Source organism: Anticarsia gemmatalis, chromosome 12, assembly GCF_050436995.1.
Source record: "Anticarsia gemmatalis isolate Benzon Research Colony breed Stoneville strain chromosome 12, ilAntGemm2 primary, whole genome shotgun sequence".
Classification (NCBI taxonomy): domain Eukaryota; kingdom Metazoa; phylum Arthropoda; class Insecta; order Lepidoptera; family Erebidae; genus Anticarsia; species Anticarsia gemmatalis.
In genome coordinates, this window is record NC_134756.1 from 5,767,350 (window position 1) to 5,786,477 (window position 19,128).

The following is a 19,128-nucleotide window of genomic DNA, read 5'->3' on the forward strand; positions in this document are numbered from 1 at the left end:
CTGGCTCAAGTGTGGAGTGTACTTAATACACTAGAGGCGATCAGTCTCAAGAGTCGCTTCGTTTCAAACAAATGTCAACGATTAAGCCTATTAGGCATGTAATCTGTGATTAAGGCTTCGCACGTGGGTGGGCGGAATTCCTGAACGAAAATATTTATGTGAATGTTGTTATGATTGAGTTATTTTGTTTTGATGTTATGTTATTTTATGACGGTATAATTTGCGTTGTTATTATTTACAATTAAACGATAATAAAAACAATGTTTCTTGCTACATAAACTTTTGGATGAATGGTCCGTTAATTGTAGTGATGTACTTATTTGATTTTCTTGTCAGAAGTATTTTGCCAACTCTTCTCTTTAACCACATCTTTTGAACTGGCGGTACATTCATAAGTATCTGTATCTGACCGAAATTAATAAATAATGAGATTTTTGATAAGTATTATTACCAGATTACCTATCTCCTTTTAAAACACACTGGAGACAACACGCCCAATAAAGTAAAATGCGTGTTTATCAAATTGATTTTACAGTTTCAATGGAAGCTACGTTAAAATACGACTAAACGATTTTCCAGTTTGAGCGATCTATCATAACAACATCCGTCCGCTGGTGTCCTAGGCACCTGCGGGAAGTATACCTTTGAAAAATGATTCTGTTTTCAGTTTCGATTATACTATCGACAGAAAAGTAACATCAACATATCGTAATTTAAAACAAAATTTAATATTCACTGATTATGTATAAAATAAGCAAATTGTACGATTAACCCCATAATCTCGCTTTATATTCATGCAAAACCATATAAACGATCGGATCGTGTTAACATTTGTTGATCAACCGCATTGATATGACGATCCATAATTATTTGTCCCCAATAACTTGCCACAACTATTATGAATTACTACCGAGGGTCCAGAAATGATCAGCGATCCATTCAGCAGTCCTAAGGTATAATTAACCGGCACCTATTGCTTGTTCACAAGTTTACCCTTGTTGCCAAAGGTATGAATAATAAGCCATATTAATTGGGTAACATGTTGCCTTTGAAATTCGTATTTTATTGGTCAAAGTTCGGTTGTTATTGGCTTATTTTATGCTTGGGCAACTTATTGTAATCACAGAAGATTGGAAGGTTGTATTTATGATATTTTATGGTAATGATTGTGGCCTATTTTAAACAATTTTAAGAATTATTTTGCCTCACTTGTAAATATCAAGATATTTTAATATGTTCAATACTCTATTTATTAAGAGTCTTGAACCCAAAAAAGATCCTCTAGTTTCTTTGATCACAATCAACTACAGGCATTGAATTTTTGCTCCCATTTACAAAATTTTAGATATCCGGCAAACTTTCCAATTTTCTTAGCAGCTCTTAGGTTATTTTGAAATACGTCTTTATGGAGATTGTATTCATTGGCTGTCTTATCACGGAGAGTATTTTAATATTTTAGTATTACTTCGCCTGTGGGTCGAGCAAATTATCATTCTAATTTCAAGTGTGTCGGTAAGCCGCTCCCTAATACTATTGTAATATATACCCACATATGAATACACGCCTGGACAGTGCAGATAAAGCTTTATGACCGCAAATAAACCAAACTCGCCTATTTTAATTAAAACTTAAGACACTTGTAACAAAATTAGCATAAAACCCTCCACATAAACTACCTGACTACTAGTAGTATAAGAAAGTTGAAAACTTAATTAAGGCACCCTTCAGAGATTCCTAACTGTCCGTCGGTCCCTCACAAACAATGTTTAACATAGTCCAAGTTGCTTAACTACATAAAAAATGTAAAAGTCTCAGTGTAAATACAGGTCTTATTGCCTCGTCTTCGTAAGAGAGCTTGCACACATCCAGTTCCGTTACGTCACGAATTGACACACTCAGAAAATGTTCAGTTTGTTATTTTTACACCATGTTATCGTTTCGTGTCAGAATAATATTTTGTTTTGCAATTCGCTCCAATTTGTAAATACGCGGATGACACATTTTGTTCCCGTTTTGTAACTTCGAGGAAAGTGGTAAAATATGTTTCAAGTTTATTCCGCAGTGGTTTCACAAGGCCGATAGTTATCGCATCGCGAATTGCGACCGGACGAGGAAGTTTTTTTTTATTACTTACATAATTTTGTTACATATTTTTACTTCCTTTAATGTGACATAACTCTACGCTAGAAAATAGTAATATACATATATTACGTACCAAAATACTAACGCAATAAACACTGAGATTTATTATGATTGTTTTTTCACCTTTCGACTCAAGGAAGCAAAACTCTTATTACGTTTTGTTGATCTAAATTAGTATTAAAAAGTTATTTATGTTATGCAATTGCATAATATTATGTTATATTATTCAAACTTGGCTAGTTTTCCGAAAGTATATAAGAGCAAACATACATCTAGTGATTAAAAATATGAAGATACCTGACGGAATGCAGAATGATCTTGCCTTAATTCTACGTTAATGTAAAGGTTCTCTAAGGCAAGGCTTTGTCAAACACGTGAGCACCGCATTGGGCTAGCGGTGCAAGACGAGCTCATTATTCTTGCGTCTAACTGTGGGACTGGAATGGCATTTGAGGTGCTAATTCAACATGTACTTTGTTGTAGTATTTGTTTCGATTATACACGTAGGAAAGCGATTAATAAGTCATAAACGGTGTGAACTCGATGAACGGTTTATTGCTGTGAGATCAAACATTATAATCTGTTTATAAAGATACATACACGCACTTTGTAGACGTAAGTGTCTAGCGTAAATGAGATTGAGCGGTAAAAAGTTTTAAGTACATTTTTTGAGAAAACTTTATCTAGATCGCTGACTGCTTTCCAAGTTTGTCCTCCTTTTGGTATAAATCCAATTCAAACTTAATGAAATTTTGTAACACGATCTGGAAACTGAGTCCATGGTTTGTAAGTTTGTTGAACTTGAATTGTAAAGTATTTGTAAGTTGTATCGTTGGCTCCTTGTGAAATAAAAACGTACAAGTACTTTACGAATTGGATAAGGCGTTAAGGAAAAATTCTCACATAAATAACGCCAGGTGTATCTACACCTCTAGAAATACGTAAGATCTTACAAAAGTGCACGGAATATTTTTTGCAAAGGCCACTTCTTTGCTCCAATTAGGGTTTATACGTGCACTTACGGGCACAAGAGGCGAGGTAAAAGGACGAAATGTTGCCGTCGCGACGTCTTCCAACGTGACCTGTTTCACTTCGGCTAACACGAGACGGATAAATTAATTCCGCGGCTACAATTTAAATTGAGGATGATATTAAAATTCTCTTTTAAAATGTATGACATCTTTTCGTAAAATTGAAAATGTTTGCTAACATTTTTGTTAATATTCTACATTTCCGTTTTACATAAATTACGTAATTAACAAGTTGACATGTTCTAATCGTAATCCTTGCTTATATACATGTAATAAATTGGAAAGTGAGTTGGTGTTTGTTTAATTAATTAATTTGGTTTATTAATACTCTTATTAAAATCCGCTATTCGTAATAGGTTGATGCTAATTAATTGACATGCTATTAATCTACACATATTATCATGCATACTCATTAATTAATTATATTATTATTAGTATATAAATTACTCGTACATTTTATTTATTTACCTTAACTGTCATCGATTTATAAATAGTTCGATGTCATCGTGAGTTTTTAGCAAAAGTATATCATGTCTCTTATCAAGTAAATATTCTTGCACATCATGAAAAGTGAGTTTAATTAACTCTGGCTGCTCATGAAGCACGAAGACACTTAATACTGCCTTTCTTAAATAGTTGGAAGATATTTTAATATGAAAAAAGAAATAAAAAATATTTTTCTTCTTAAAATATAGCAGTCGCATTCAACCGACACACTAACATAAGCTCGTTAACTTACATATAAATGAGTTTATTATAACACTTCGATATTACGGAAATGTTCGCTAAAAACTAATTGGCCGCATCATGACAGGCAACATGACGAATGTACGGAATTGGTAATTACAAGTATTGACACGCCACTTACTCGGCCCATTTAAATGGTAATAACTTGTTTATGTTTCGTAAAGTTAATGGTTATGGTTGGTTTTGCATGTCGAAAGCAGATGAATTGAGTAACACTGCGATTTACACGTTTACCTTATTCCAATGTTTATTCTTATTGTGTGATTTCGCATGCAGCTGTGTGAATTGTTTTGTGAATGAATTATTTGCTTTTGCATGCTCGGCCGTTTATTATGAAAATTGACTCGCAAATGCCGAAATACTATTATTTACTTTATGCCAATGTAATATTATTTGAATATGCGAATGTCTGCGTTGAAAACAGTGAATTATGCCGACAGTGTCAAAGTTTTATTGACATAGTGAGGTGACTCATGTCAAGGAGGTGCTTGGCTAAAATATCGTTGCGATATAAATGTCACATTTTTACAATCCATATTGTATACTTTTCGTCACTAACATAATGAACATTTAAACGGACTATCTCACGAGTTGCTAGACAGTATTTATCCGCGGGCTGTCTGATAATATAAAACCCCGTATATAATCTTTCTTTACTTTAATATAATTGACATAATATATTGTATTTTTCAACTTCTGTTTAGATTTTATCGATTTGCCTCTCACAATATTCGGCTGTCGAATTCTGAAAGCAATTAATAAACATAAGTGCGAAATATTGCCTAACTTAGTTCCATAAGCAAAGCGCTTTGATAGTTTACGATCCAAGTTATTTTAGCTGAATCCAACATAATAAGGCTTTCCAATATAGGATTGGATTTAAATTGAACCTATCCATTAATACAGCCAGACTGAATTACTACCACCGATAATGTTCGCTATGATTAATACGATATGTCCAGTAGAAATTGATTGATGAGTGTGTTATGACATGATACCATTCCGTAATGGTCTAGCTTTGACAGATGCTAAAAGTAGAAACAATAGTGGTTTACGTAACAGAAAGTCATCGGTCACGGAGTGGAACGTGACCGGCGCGTCTGGCTAAAAGCGGTAGCCGCCTTTTAATTGACGGCGAAAGTTTTGAAAGCGGTTCCCATCGTCAGTTGCATAAACTACGCCCCGTTTTATACGCCAGTTCGGCGAGACCGATAAAACATCTTTGACCCCTGATTTGTTACGTTATAGTGTAACATCTCAACAGAATCATTGAATGTTTCCGCTTAGTGACATAATGTTCTCGTCGGCGTCGGATTTACGATTTACTTTCTGCGGTTAACTGTTATAAAACTGCGGCTACTGTATTCGTGTTGTTGTGTCTGTATTCTATTTCAAGGGAATAGAGAATCATTTCGACTGGAGCGTAAAAACCGTTAATATGATATAATTTGCGTGGTCGCACGTAACCGGGCGTTACTTTTGTGGTGAGACAAACCATGAAACGGCGAAATTAGTATCTGTGAAGGCTCGGAACGAACGTGAGACGAATAAACGCTAGTTTATAGTGGCACCAAGTTTATCATGTTGTTTTTTCAATGTCTGTCTGCTCGTTTTATGGCAGATAATAATGTTAGATGGAATTGGTAAAAGGCAACCAGGAGTGAGGAGGTACATTAATATTCACCTTTAAATTGAGCTTTCAACGCTGAATGTTTGTGATTATTGATTTAATAATATTCACGTGTACGTAAAACATGATTATAAACGCGAGGAAGCGTTACAGCGAGAACATTTACCCGTGGGAAATATTTCCGAAGTTTGCACGCTTTATTTTAACATTACGTTTTGACTTCCGTAACAATCATTTCCATATTGTTAGCGATTGTTTGAAGAACAGATGTACTTATTTCAACCAATTTATAAGGCGTGTTCTGTGAAAATAACCATTTACAAAATATCAAAGCTGTTTATATTGCGATGTGGATTGCAATTGTTTTTTGTTTTGGTCTGGATTATTGCTATCGTTATCTCATCTTGGTTGTCCGTGTCCGTTTGCTGGAGTAGTTGTCGTTGTAAATTGAACTGTAACATTATATCGATAGAGTTGAATCTAGATTGGAATGTGAAGTACAATCGAACATCAGATGGTATTCTATATTCCGTGTAGAGTTGATGGCATTATGCCTGCTGTGCCAATAAGCGAGACAATCTGATATGACATTTGTGTAGGCTTTGCACAATTGTACGTGATCCAGACATCGCTATATTTCAGTTTGCCAGCCAGCATTTGCTTTGAGAGATGGCGGCTTGTTTGGACTAGACTAATCACGATAACAACGATTACGTAGCCGCTTTGTCATGGTTTCTATTGATAGCTCTACTATACTATAATTTGCTACCGACTGCAGCATTTCGGAAAATGATTGCAGAAATATGCATTTGAGATGAATAAATGCTGCTATATTTTTATATTTTTATTTAGTAAAACGTTACTTTGATATTGTAAAAAACAATTTTCTACAGTATAGAGAAATTTTAAAATTTATAAAAAAAATGTTAAACCATTAATTGCAAAGCTGTACATTAGCAATTTTTAATAACGATTGTGTTATTCACCGATAGTTGAACCTCTGAACCCTGAAATGAATCTACGCAAGCAACAAACTTCCAATAATTGAAACAGCTGAATACGTTTTTAACCAATAACGTTTATTACAGGCCATAATTAGTTTACAGTCGATTTTATTACGGGTCAATTTTATACCGGCTCATAATCACCGGTAATAATTATCGACTTCTCATTTACATATTAAAATTGGAGTGACACAAAATTTATAATTTGGTTTTGATGTTACGAAATGTTATGTTATGCAATGAAAAGATTTATATTTTGAATCTCAGCTATTGAAATGTTAATATGCTTGCATTTTTGAACTGGAAATGTAGATGCTAGACTAGATATTAAATACATAATTTATTACATTACTGACTGAATTAGCCGGCAGCTGATCATGAGTTCCAGGTTTCGTTTCCGGGGTCGGACAAAGTGCTTACTGTTGGTTTTTTCTAACTTATATAAGAACATTTCACAATAGTATCTCGCAATAGGTTCGGTCCCTATTACATAGGTCTACCATAGCTAACGGAAAAACGTGACTGTGCTTACACCTCTGCCTACAACCTCTGGCATAACAGGCGTGATATTATATTAAACAAAATTATTGTTAACGGCAAATAATATTTTATAACATTCTTAAGATACTTTTATCCACAACGTGAACTCATTAAAATCAAAAAATTAAACCGCTCTATGTAAATCCAGTTATAATTTAGTACACAAAAGGGTTGATTGAGTCTGTGTGTGACGCAATCAATGTCGCTTCAGAGGCGCTGAATCGAAACAAATTAACCCCCGCTTGTTAGCAACATTAAGTTTAATTTCACAAACTAATTTAAGTAAAGCCTCGCATTTACTGGGCCACGTGTAATCCTGCATTTTGCTGCTCAAACTGTAACAAATGCTAGCCCTTAAATTTAGTAAATGTCAATACGATAGTAAATGTCTTAAATAAACTAAATTTATTTTTGTCTTAATCAAAAATTTACCGATCCTACTTTGGTCTAAGTTCTACATTTTCTGTGATCATTTTTTTTTACATTTTCTCGATTGGGCTTTCAGAGGTGTCTTATAATTAACCTTTACTAACATTTTAAACCCAAGTACAATACACAGCTTATAATACTGGAAGATCTTTCCTTCAAATTCCGTAGTTCCTATTTCAAGATTGACTGTAGTTTGGGCTTTCCCAGTAATATATTATTACAGGTATATGTAAGGTTGTAGTTTTTGTAGCAAAATATATCACTTTGACATTTCCCTTGTTTACCTATTTCACCTGTACGCCCAGTGTAACAAGGAAACAATTTATTTCGCAGTTTTCCGCATATGAAAGGACGAAAAGGTTTTTCTTTAAGTGGTATTCGATAGCAAATATTTACTAAAACCACCTACCATTTCATCGTTCAAAACAATTATTACCACTTGCTGAACCTGATATTAGAAAAATAGCTTTCAAAAGACATGATATTGGATGTAATTATTTAACAATACTTAAATTAGTCGAAAAGAAAATAAAGGAAACTACGGATGTCAATGTATGCATAACTGTTCGATACATTTATTTTATGCAAAGAATATTAATTTTATACTAGTTTTTAAGCTTGTAAACACGTTGCATAATACTATGTTTCGCAACAGTTCCCCCTAATGGTTACAGGACATAAACGCATATATTTACGTCACCGTAAACCTGTTTGCGAAGGTAATCAGGAATTTAATATTTTTCATGATTATGTTATGAGAAAATCCGTATTCCGTATCCACGGCGCTCGGCGTCGAGAGAAAATTCACCAAATCATATTTTATAAGCGGCATTTAATTACGAAATATGTATCTTGTATTTTTTTTAAGATTTTCGTAAGGAACTTAGGAACTATTGGAAAAGTTTGAACATCATAATAATGTGTTGTACATTTTCTTCATAAAAATGTCCAATGAAGATTTAAAGAAATAGACTTTTTGGCATACCAACTTATTTTAAACTCTAACTTACTTAAACAAAATAAATATTTAAAGTAAAAATACAACTCGCAGTAGAAACTTCAATATAACAGCAACAAATACAGAGGAAGGCCGTTATTTAATGTTGCCAGTTAATTATTAATTTCAGTTAACGGGAGCTTATTACACTGCCATAGTTTATTGAGCAGCCGACACTCATTGTCTCGACAATATTACTCTCATTTGTTCACTACACTTTATAGCAAGTTCGTGCATTAATTACTATGCTATTTTTGACTTTTAAATTAAATAGTATTATGAACACAAGCATGTTTACTACGGTATTTGAACTTAACTTTTCAATATTTATTGATTGCCATTTTCTAACGGGTTTTCTTCTTTTGAAGACGATTTCAAGTCAATCAATTGCCGTATGATTTACAGATTTTACACAAATGTATAAACTTAATATTAAACTTTGCACTATAAACAATGAACAATAAATAAATTGGGTTTTTAGGTTGGTTGTCTTCCTTGCTTGATCGAGTACCGAAGGCCGGATGTTGCGGCACACATGGGAGAGCCTCACCTATATCTCGTAGATTGACTGATTTATTGAACAATAAGATTACAATATAAAATCATAATACAAAATCAGGATGTAAGGATTGAACACGTGCCCGTATTTTTTGCCCGTGTTAAATCCCATTGGGTAATTGAGAAATTATTTACTGAGTTGTATAGGTCATAACGCTCTATATACTTCACGTGCTCAAATTCACATAGAATTGAGTAAATTCTGAAAACTGAAGGCAAGTAAGTTTAATTTGAGGTTGAAAATGTGGATCTACAAATTGATTTGCAGCCTCGTATTTCATACTCTTTTACAATTGCTCATAAAATTATAACTAAGTTTCTTTATTGACTTCTTGTACCGTATAATTTCAATCTCCAACGTTGATATTTTTGTACCTTACATTCAAGCGAATAGTACCTATCTAGTAGTCGAGGATAGCTCGAAATCACGCATCTATATTTGAAATAATAACGTTGGCAGCGGAAATTGCGGTGGATGCAACACTTAATTTGGTTAGCTAATTAATGTTATATCGAGATTCGATGGTCGGCATCACGCTACGCTTGTATTCCAATTAGTGTTTTAGATTCATCATAATATATTCATCGTTTAATTTATTTACGGTTGAATGCTAAACTGTTCTGAGTGGTTTTGGTGCACTTTGTTAATGAGTGGGTACCGATAGATTAGTTGCGATTTACACGTTAATTAATAGTGGTCTGACCGCTGAATTCTGTAGCGAGTTTACCATTTGCTCTTATTTGGGACTGTGCTATTGGCTATCGAAAGCCCAATTACTTTTGGTTTGATGAGAGCTAGTTTCACAGTTTACTAAAAGACAAATGTGGAATAAACTATTCAACAGCGAAATAGTGACAAGGTATGAAAAAGTTTCAAAGTGTCACTTTATAAGCTATCCGATACTTACGACGAATTACAAAATTCGTGGCGAGCTTGTTGAAAAATTACCGCAATTGTTATTTTGTCTCGTTCAGTTTCATATAAAACCAATGTTCGATATGATGTTAAGAACAAGTGAACAAACAGTTACTCAGGAAGTTTTATTTACGAAAGTAACAATATACTGTTTTGTTGCAGAGACGGGGAGCACGGATAAGAGCAATGGTATGAAGGAACCGGGATCACCTGAGGAATTGGTAAGTTGTTTCACATTGACTTCTATTTTTAGATATATTTTTAGGAAATTATGTTATCAACATCGATGTTCGTCGTAGTAATAATCTTGATTTTAATATTTTTTTTACATCGCTAAACACATTCTTGTACCAATTTTATTATAATTGAAAAATATTTAGTATTGCGCGTAGCTATTGAAATATTAACATTTCACGCCACAAATCCTTTTTATTTAAACTATACGAAAATCGTTTATCACAGATATTCACGTAACGCGTACGAAACAATCCTCAAATCCATTTGTCCTAGATCATATCCAATCTGTAATACAAGATTTTCTATTCACAAATGATATAAAGTATGTACAGTCAGCTCCAAAAGTAGCTGATCACACTCAATCTTTTAAAACCCTATATACTGAAGTGTACATTATTCCATGGAAAAAACATTTGCCATTGATTGAAATGTATAATTCTAATTCATTATACCTGATTTTGATAAGTTATTTATTAAAGTTCGTAACACAGAGGTTTTGAAAATATGAAGTTGTTTAGCTACTTTTGGAGCTGACTGTACCGTTGATGTGCGGAGCGGTTGATCTCCGCAAAGGCTTCGAGGTATCCGAAATCAGGCTCTTTGGATTCGTTTGTGATCTTGTTTGAGGCCGCCCAATCTCCTTGAAGTTTCAAGTTTTACTTTTCGTGTATTCGATATCCTTGTACGTATATTATGATTACGGTTATATTTTATTGATATCACTCCTTGTCGTTTTCGAAGCTGTTAAGGACCTTAATTGTGTATGGAAGTATTAAATTAACATTGTCGGCATCATGATGTCTGTTTTATGGTTGACTTTATTTTACCCCTTATATGGTAATTTGAATAATTATGTGTCATTTCTTCAATTATATTTTTTTAAAGAAGTATCATTAACATGCAATTTATCCTGTGGGCCGATATAAATATCTGGTATATATACTTTATTACTTTGGTATTACTTTGGTATTGGTACTGGTATATATATTTATTATAGCCGAGTGGTATAAGTTGATACCTCCCACGCAAGTGGTCGCAGGTTCGAACCCGAGGCAACACACCAATGACTTTTCGAAGTTATGTGTGTATTAGAAATAATTATCACATGCTCCAACGGTGAAGGAAAACATCGTGAGGAAACCTTGCATGCCTAAAATTTGTTTAATACATTTATTGAGGGCATGCAAAGTCCCCAACCCGCACTTGGCCAGCGTGGTGGACTCAAGGCCTAACCCCTCCCTCATTACGGGAGGAGACCCTTGCCCAGCAGTGGGACATTAATGGGTTAAATTTATTTAAAATTTATACTTTATATTTCCAAAACATTTTAAGATAGGTAGAAGTAAAACGCTAGAAATACAAGCTATCTGTCCAATAATAACAATCACACAATCAATCTACCATATTTATTTGCCATTAGCGACTATCACACATGCCAATCAAACGCGTTTCGATTACGATTTGGACGTTAGGGTCGTGGCATTATTCAACGGATGACCTGTCCAGTCCGACCGATGATAGATGACACTCGGCCCTTTGCGATTGTCCGATTCATATTCAAGTTTAATTGCGCCGGTTAAACTGTCGGGCTCACGTGTGAATGGTACCTAATACTCGAATTGCCGTCAAATATGAAGTACCAATGTGCTCATAATAGCACCAATTAGTTCTAATAGTCGGGTGGGAGCGACAAATATTTAGTGGCAAAAATAGCACGTACATTCGACAAACGATATGAATTGTATGTAATATTATAACAGAATAAATGAGCCAAAATCAGATTCCTTGTGAGCTATAAGTCTTTCGAAAATAGTCTGTTCCCTACATCTACAATAGCCAGTAGTCATTCTATAATTGGATTACAGCTCTAATTTTTAGAATTAAAACTTGTAGAAAGGCTTATTTCGACTATAATTCTCGCATACCCTGTTACGATCTGCATTACGAAAGAAAAGTTATAACAGCAAAGGTCGGAAAGCTTCAAGCAAATTGTTTTTCCCCAATAACCGTTTAAATTAAAGTCAACATTGTATGTTATTGCCAATTATTTAAGAAATACACTAATACAGAAGCCAAAGCTCATGAATTGAAATAAATTCCTTAAAAAATGGGATTTGGATGCACGCCAAAGTTAGTTGTGGAGACGCGACGCGGTTATAAATAGTAAACAAGAATACGATAGTCGTTTGTTATTCATTTAAAGTCTATCGTCAATATAAAGTTATGGGACAGACATCTATATACGATGTTTTTAGGTTGGACTTTAAAAACATTGCAGGTTCAATGATAAATCAATCCACGAGTTGAAATACATTTAAAACATAGCGCTCTAGTTAAAATGTATTCAGCAGTGAGTGCGAATACACAAGTATCGTTGCAATTTTAAATGTATCTACTATAATTTCGAGAGTAGTGCACGAGCTCAATCAGTGGTAATTTCATTTCAATGTTCGCACTTTCTATCAGTGACAGTCGAGATTAGTAGAAATCTGTAAATCAATCAGCTTATTCCTAGTCGTTTTCAAGATTTTCTCTGATGTAATGTTTTAGCTGGACCAAATATTTTTTTAGTAAACACTAAATCGCCGCCTTAAGGAGTCAGATACTGCTTATTCACAAATCAAATCAAAGCCACATAAAAAATTTGAGGCAAAGAATAAAACAATATGATTCCCAAAATGTTTATTTCGTTCGTTAAAATTAACAATGTAGATTTTGCATAAATAGACAATTTAACAGCATGTATTTACTTAATATTAACCTTTATAATGAAGATCGATATGACAATCATAATAAAAAATACATTTCAATTTTATCGCTGCAAGATTTAGGTAAAAAAATATTTTGATGCTCCTATAAAACCTGTTCTTGACGTTTAAAATGTTGTTTTATTTATCCGGAAAGTTTTCGAACAGCCATGCATCAAATTCAGTTACCGGGGTTTATCTTTATTTCCCGTGAAATAGAATGCGCTGGTTTGTATATTTTAAAAATATAAAACTAAAGCCGCTTGTTTGAGATATCGGTCGAAGTTGGTCCCTGGAGCATCTATCTTCTGCTTTTTAATTGGCACAAAGAAAATACAGAGAATTGTGAAATATTGGAATAAAAATATATTTCCTATAAACAATAAAAGAGGACAGTTTTTGTGGTGGACTTTAGACTGCTAAGATGTTCGTTTTGCGACGAGATTACAATTTGCAGGTTATCTCAATGCCTAGGTTATATATAAAAACGGTGTGTTATAATTCAAATTCAATTATCTTACTAATAAATATTAAATTAGGTATTAACTGATGTTGAAGTACTCAATGACCTTCAATTTTAAGAAAGTTTTATCCGTTTCTATCACTTCGGATAAACGAAATGTCACAGAAACCCGATCGATTTTCTTTCGCCTCGCACTACTTTACTTGCAAACTTGGTAAAGACGATTCAGGTCAATTTCAGAGAGGCAACAAGACGCTGCATTGAGGTTAACCCGTTTGCTGCGCTGGCCGGCCCCCGCAAATGGGTTCCGTCGTAACGGACTGACCGACACCGTTCAAGCCTCATGCAAGATACGCGACGTACTTAGATGTAATGTGGACTTTGATAGCGTTGACATTGTAAGGAAGAAAGTTCTACTTATTAAGGAAAACTGGTTTTCATATGGCACTTATGAGATCTCCATATACACAATATATTCGTATATGTATAGATCATGAGGACCTTGCCTGCATGTCTTAATAGCATTCAACTAGAGAAATGTTGACGGTATGAGTTTTGAATTATAACCATTATTAAACAACAAACAAAATTCCTGCTCGGATTAGTCGTACAGAACTTTTGCGTTAAAGTTAAGGGAAATTCTTGGTGTTCTTATTAATAAGATAATTATTTCCTGGGAACAGAAACCATTCATGAAATATTAAGCCTTAACCCGAACTTGAGAAAATGAACAGGAAATCAGCTGGTGAGCGTGCAGATGTGAGAATTTCCAGAGGTTATTTCAACCCAATGAAATCATACAATATTCATGCATACAGTAATCAAAGATTCAGGATAAGTCGATTTACAAACGTCTCTCGGCAAACACGAAGTAATTATTCGTTCGACGGTCGCTCCCAACAGTCGATCGACTCCTACGCGAGACTCCCGACACTTGTTCCACGACAACATTTAAATACGCCAACATTTGATTGCGTTAACAGGATCGGCGTGTCGGTCCAACCAGATTACAGCTTTTACGAGGCTTTGACTATGTACACAACACGCCACTAATAGGGTTACTACGTAACATCCCTGAGTGACAGTCGTACGACCGGTCACGCGGTTGCTGAAGATAGGACGATCGATCAGTTACCTTATCTACAATGAACTAATGAGTCGGTTTTATGCTAAATCATCTAATCAGCAGTTGTCGATCGATTGGTTACCGTTATAGCCATTTGAATGCACCGTGATGACAGTGTCGAAGATTATAGATGCGTCAGTAAAATTTTATGTGTGTATTTGTACATAGGATTTTACTACCAGTTGCATCATTTTAAAGAAACTGCCGAGGCCGGGTGAAGATGGGTAATGTGTGATATCTCTTTTGATTGAAGAAGTGAGTTGCATAACGACTGTATCTATTCCCGTTCCTATTGATTGCAGTCGAGTGACTGTGGGCCGTGGTCGGATGCGCTGGGGATTTATTTTTTTCCAGGAATTTAGAAGCTCAACCAATGTCAATCCTATAGTGCAATAGTAGCCCAACCTACACACAGTCGAGATTAAAATTGCTTCCACAATATATACGTGCCATCGGTATATCCGGCTTTAAAATACGTATCTCACATGAACGTTTGATGTATTGATATATTGCATAGGATATTGTGAGGCTTCTGCATAAAATCGATAGAACAAAAAGCCATTGTTTTTTGAGTGAATGTTTGATAGTTCATAATATAAAAAATATTCATTGAGTTTTTCACCTAGGAGAAAGAGATAGCGTGTTTACTCGTGAACTAAAATCCATTTAATAACATGCTGTTGAATAAAGTATAAAAGATAAACGTTATTGAAAAAACTGAAATAACATTCGATAATCGTGGAGGCGTAGGTTGGAATGACTCTCATAACGGATCGACCGCTGCCAATCCACCGCATGCATATGCAAGAGGCAATTTACCAGCCGTGTCTCGGTGTCCATCAATAAAAGCCTTTGCTCATGTCCCGATTTTACTCACAATTAATCGACGGCCAACGATTATTTACTTTAGCACTCTGTGTCCCACAGCATATTATACTGAAATACTCAGTGAAAAACTATCATCAATGAAACAGATATCTCACGCAGTCCTCAAAAATACTTTTTATTTATTTTAGGCTTTATAATAGCCACTGTTTGGTTAACGCAATTACCAAATACTCGTAGATTATCATGACCATGAACTGTGTTTCTCAAAACCAACCGTGAGAAAAAAATCTCCGCGAAGTTTTGCAACGTCATTAAACTAAACGAACTAAGTTTTAGCGTTTAAACGACACGCCATTAGTGAAGTCTTTATTTTACATATTTGTTTCTTAAGTAATATGTAATTCTAGCTAAGGCCAAGCTTTGAAACATCTTCTCTAATATTATCTACACTCGCAAACACATACGCGTTTCCGTCTATCGCTGTCCACCCACAAAAATCTTGTTACGAACAAGTTTTTGTTAGTCGACGGCTCCTCTGACTGATGAATGGGACAGGCCATCAATAGCAGATCACTTGGATGCTTCATAAATATGTACACGACAGTGTGACGTCAGTTTTTATGAGCTCAAAAGGACCCGCTCGCGTATGATTGATGATCGGGAGCCCGACGAGAGGTTTATTGATTCACTTGATTCGAGTGTTATGTGTGTTGTTAACAGAGTCATTAGGTGAAACCTCTCGCGGTCTAAATTGCCAATTTGGGATCGGTGTTTTTGTAGAAGTAAAATAAATTGTAGATGCTTTCGTGTCGTGTGAAAGTAGAGTTTCGTGCGTTTCGGGTTGCGTGTGCAGACGGGATGCTTAAGTATTTGGCAAGGCAACCTAATTTCTAACAGCTTCTGTCTGGAAGCTGATGGACGAACATTCAAATTGGGCCTCGATTAGAAGACGCACGCGATGTTCTCATTTACTCAACGGTTCTTTTTCGACTTAAAGATGTTTTAGCAAAAATACTTTGTCTACAAAATTACCCCAATTTTGTGATTATAATCTCAATCGCTGCAAATCGCCGTTCATAATCAAATTGTACCTCACTTACGTTTTGAGGTCTTCAATTTAAATGAAATTGCATAGTGAGTATTTGGATCAAGGTTTCAAGTTTGACATTGACCACGACCCCTGACCTCTTTCTTTGAGATTGCAAACGGTTCTTTACGCTCATAATATATTATGTTTCATCTTCACAAATAAACACAGAAGCGTTCTTTTATTGGAAATTCCTTGTAAGAAGAAACAAACACTTATTTGTATGAATAGACCTATCGACGAAAAGCTATCACCCGAATAATTACCACTTACACGTGTAATAATAATATATTAAGGACAGAATATACCGGTGGAGCGTCAATTGATCCGCCTTTTAATCTGGAACAGGGATGCCGGTAAATTGGCCCAAACAATAAGGAAGAATACAGCCCATATTGCGCTGAGCTCTCTCATAAGCTTTAAGATAATTCGAGCAGGTACAATAGTCCACTGTTTAAGGATAATATTTGCCTTTAATAATACATATGAAAATTAGTGCAATCCAAGAAATTACATCCGCGTTCGTAGGTACGTTCTATTTTAAAAAAAAGGTTGGTCTCATTTATTATCTGGGTTTGATTTTATTTTTTCATATACTTAACCTAGCTTTAAATTTGAACGAATTGAGTTTTAAGCGGCCGTTTCTAATTTTCCACTGATAATAAATATCGTTTTAAGAAAAATTATGTAATCTTAATGCAAATCAGGTATTATCAACTTTATTGGAATTCACTACGCTAGAAATTTATTAAATTTCACAAAGAGTAAAAATATACTTTACTCTGAGTGCATTAAATCTTGAGTATCCTTGAGTCACTTTAAAATCACTGCAAATATATTTCATCGCCTCACAACATCTTGTTATTGTAAGTAAATTAAACTAATAATGATTGCAAACACCATACACTCATTAAAACGAGAGCACATAAAATCTACGAATAGTCTGGAGCTAATCAAAGAACGGTAAAGCAATGTTCGATAAACAATCTAAAGAACCATTCAAAATACACTCGCTTATTATGGCAATTAACTATCATAATCGACTTTCGATCAATATGAAGCTATCGAAAAATTTCGCATGGAAGACTGATCAGCGCACCTAGCGTGTTCTGTACGTACTAATTTATGAAGTTGATTTCCAAATGTCAATTTCTCAATACTTGATAGTACCGGCAGTAGGAAATTATGCCACTGATTCTGTAGCTCGATTCTCTACTACTATCGAGAATCGACAACCGGCTTGACATCGAGAAATTTTGTATGAAAATCTGATCAGCACCTCTGACGGGCGTCGTAGAAACACATTCTAAATATCAAAATTTCGATACTCGATGGTATCGGTTGTACAGAACTGTGCTACTGATTACAATTAACATTGAAACAGTATATTTATATGTAAAAACAACTGATATTTTATTTACGAGTACGCGAAGTACAGTGAAGGATTAATACGTTCTCGACGTGTAATGTTTTGGGCTTTCAGTGTAATTGGAATCGGATTCACATTCCACATGCACATTGCTTTCAGATCTGATTCCATGATAACGTCATTTAAATACAGGCATCGGAATAGTGTGGAAAAACAGGCACTGTTACATAGTTGTTTGTAATGAATAAGATAATACGACTGGACGAGAAAACAACGACTGCAAATAACGGCAGGAATATGCAGAATAGACTTCTGAATCCCATTATTATAATCGAAGTTGCCCCCTTGACACAGTACAACACCTTTTACCCGATCGTCAAATCGAATAGAAATACTATAAAAAATATCCATAATGCTTTACGATTCCAATGCCGGATACAATACTCTTTTGTGTACAATAAGAACAATCTAGAATCTAGCAGAACATTGCAATAACCACGCTTAGAAGGCACTAAGCAATCACAATTTTATATTATTGGCACACAGCTGCGTAATTCTTGACCATCTCAAGTTATTTCTACACTTTCTATGATACGTATATCTCATTATAAATAGGAAGGGTCCTCAGGTGAAATAGGGATTTCATTAAAGAGAATTACCAGCCGACTCGCCTTCACACTTCCAGTAATTATCTCGGCTCGCTATATGAATTATGAGCTTATGAAGTCTACTTTGGGTTCTTACGGTCTGATTGTTTGCTACCGCTAATTTAACAAATTGTCCCAAGTTTTTAATTTATCTAGTCCGGTAATATAGTTATTTAACTATATAGTATTAGATAGTAAATTATCTGAGTACCGGAGCCCGACAAATGTAAAATGCACAATCTGTGGTTTCCGTCGAGATTTATTTTCATTAATGTTTATCACAACAGCCATTCCATTTGGGAAGTGTGAAAACAAATAAAAAAGCTATTTACCATTAACAGTAGAGTTTGCACGTAATATATCATGTAAATCCGCAATAAGCTTATTTATATATCTCCGCAACATGTGTGCCTGTCGCCACAGCCGGGATTTCGTTAGCGTTGTCACCACAAACATTTGAACAGGGGCGGAGAGAAAACAAAAAGCCCTCCCTTTGTTCCGACCGAATAAAAAGAAACAATAATTACCTGCGATACTCAGTTTGTCTATTCAGATCAAGGTTCATTACCCACTCTCTGAGCCTCTTCGCAAGTATGAAATTTCAATAATGGAGAACCCATTATCGTTTAT

General features: G+C 34.8%; 1 protein-coding gene across 2 annotated transcripts in view; it reads left to right on the forward strand.

Annotated features, from left to right (window-relative positions):
- The window catches only part of ASPP (Ankyrin-repeat, SH3-domain, and Proline-rich-region containing Protein), a 238,395-nt gene that overhangs the window by 100,825 nt on the left and 118,442 nt on the right, over positions 1-19,128 (forward strand). For both annotated transcript variants that reach the window (XM_076120576.1, XM_076120577.1), the window contains one exon: positions 10,157-10,215. In XM_076120576.1, coding sequence (XP_075976691.1) covers positions 10,157-10,215 — 59 coding nt within the window. The remainder of the gene's footprint in view (positions 1-10,156; positions 10,216-19,128) is intronic.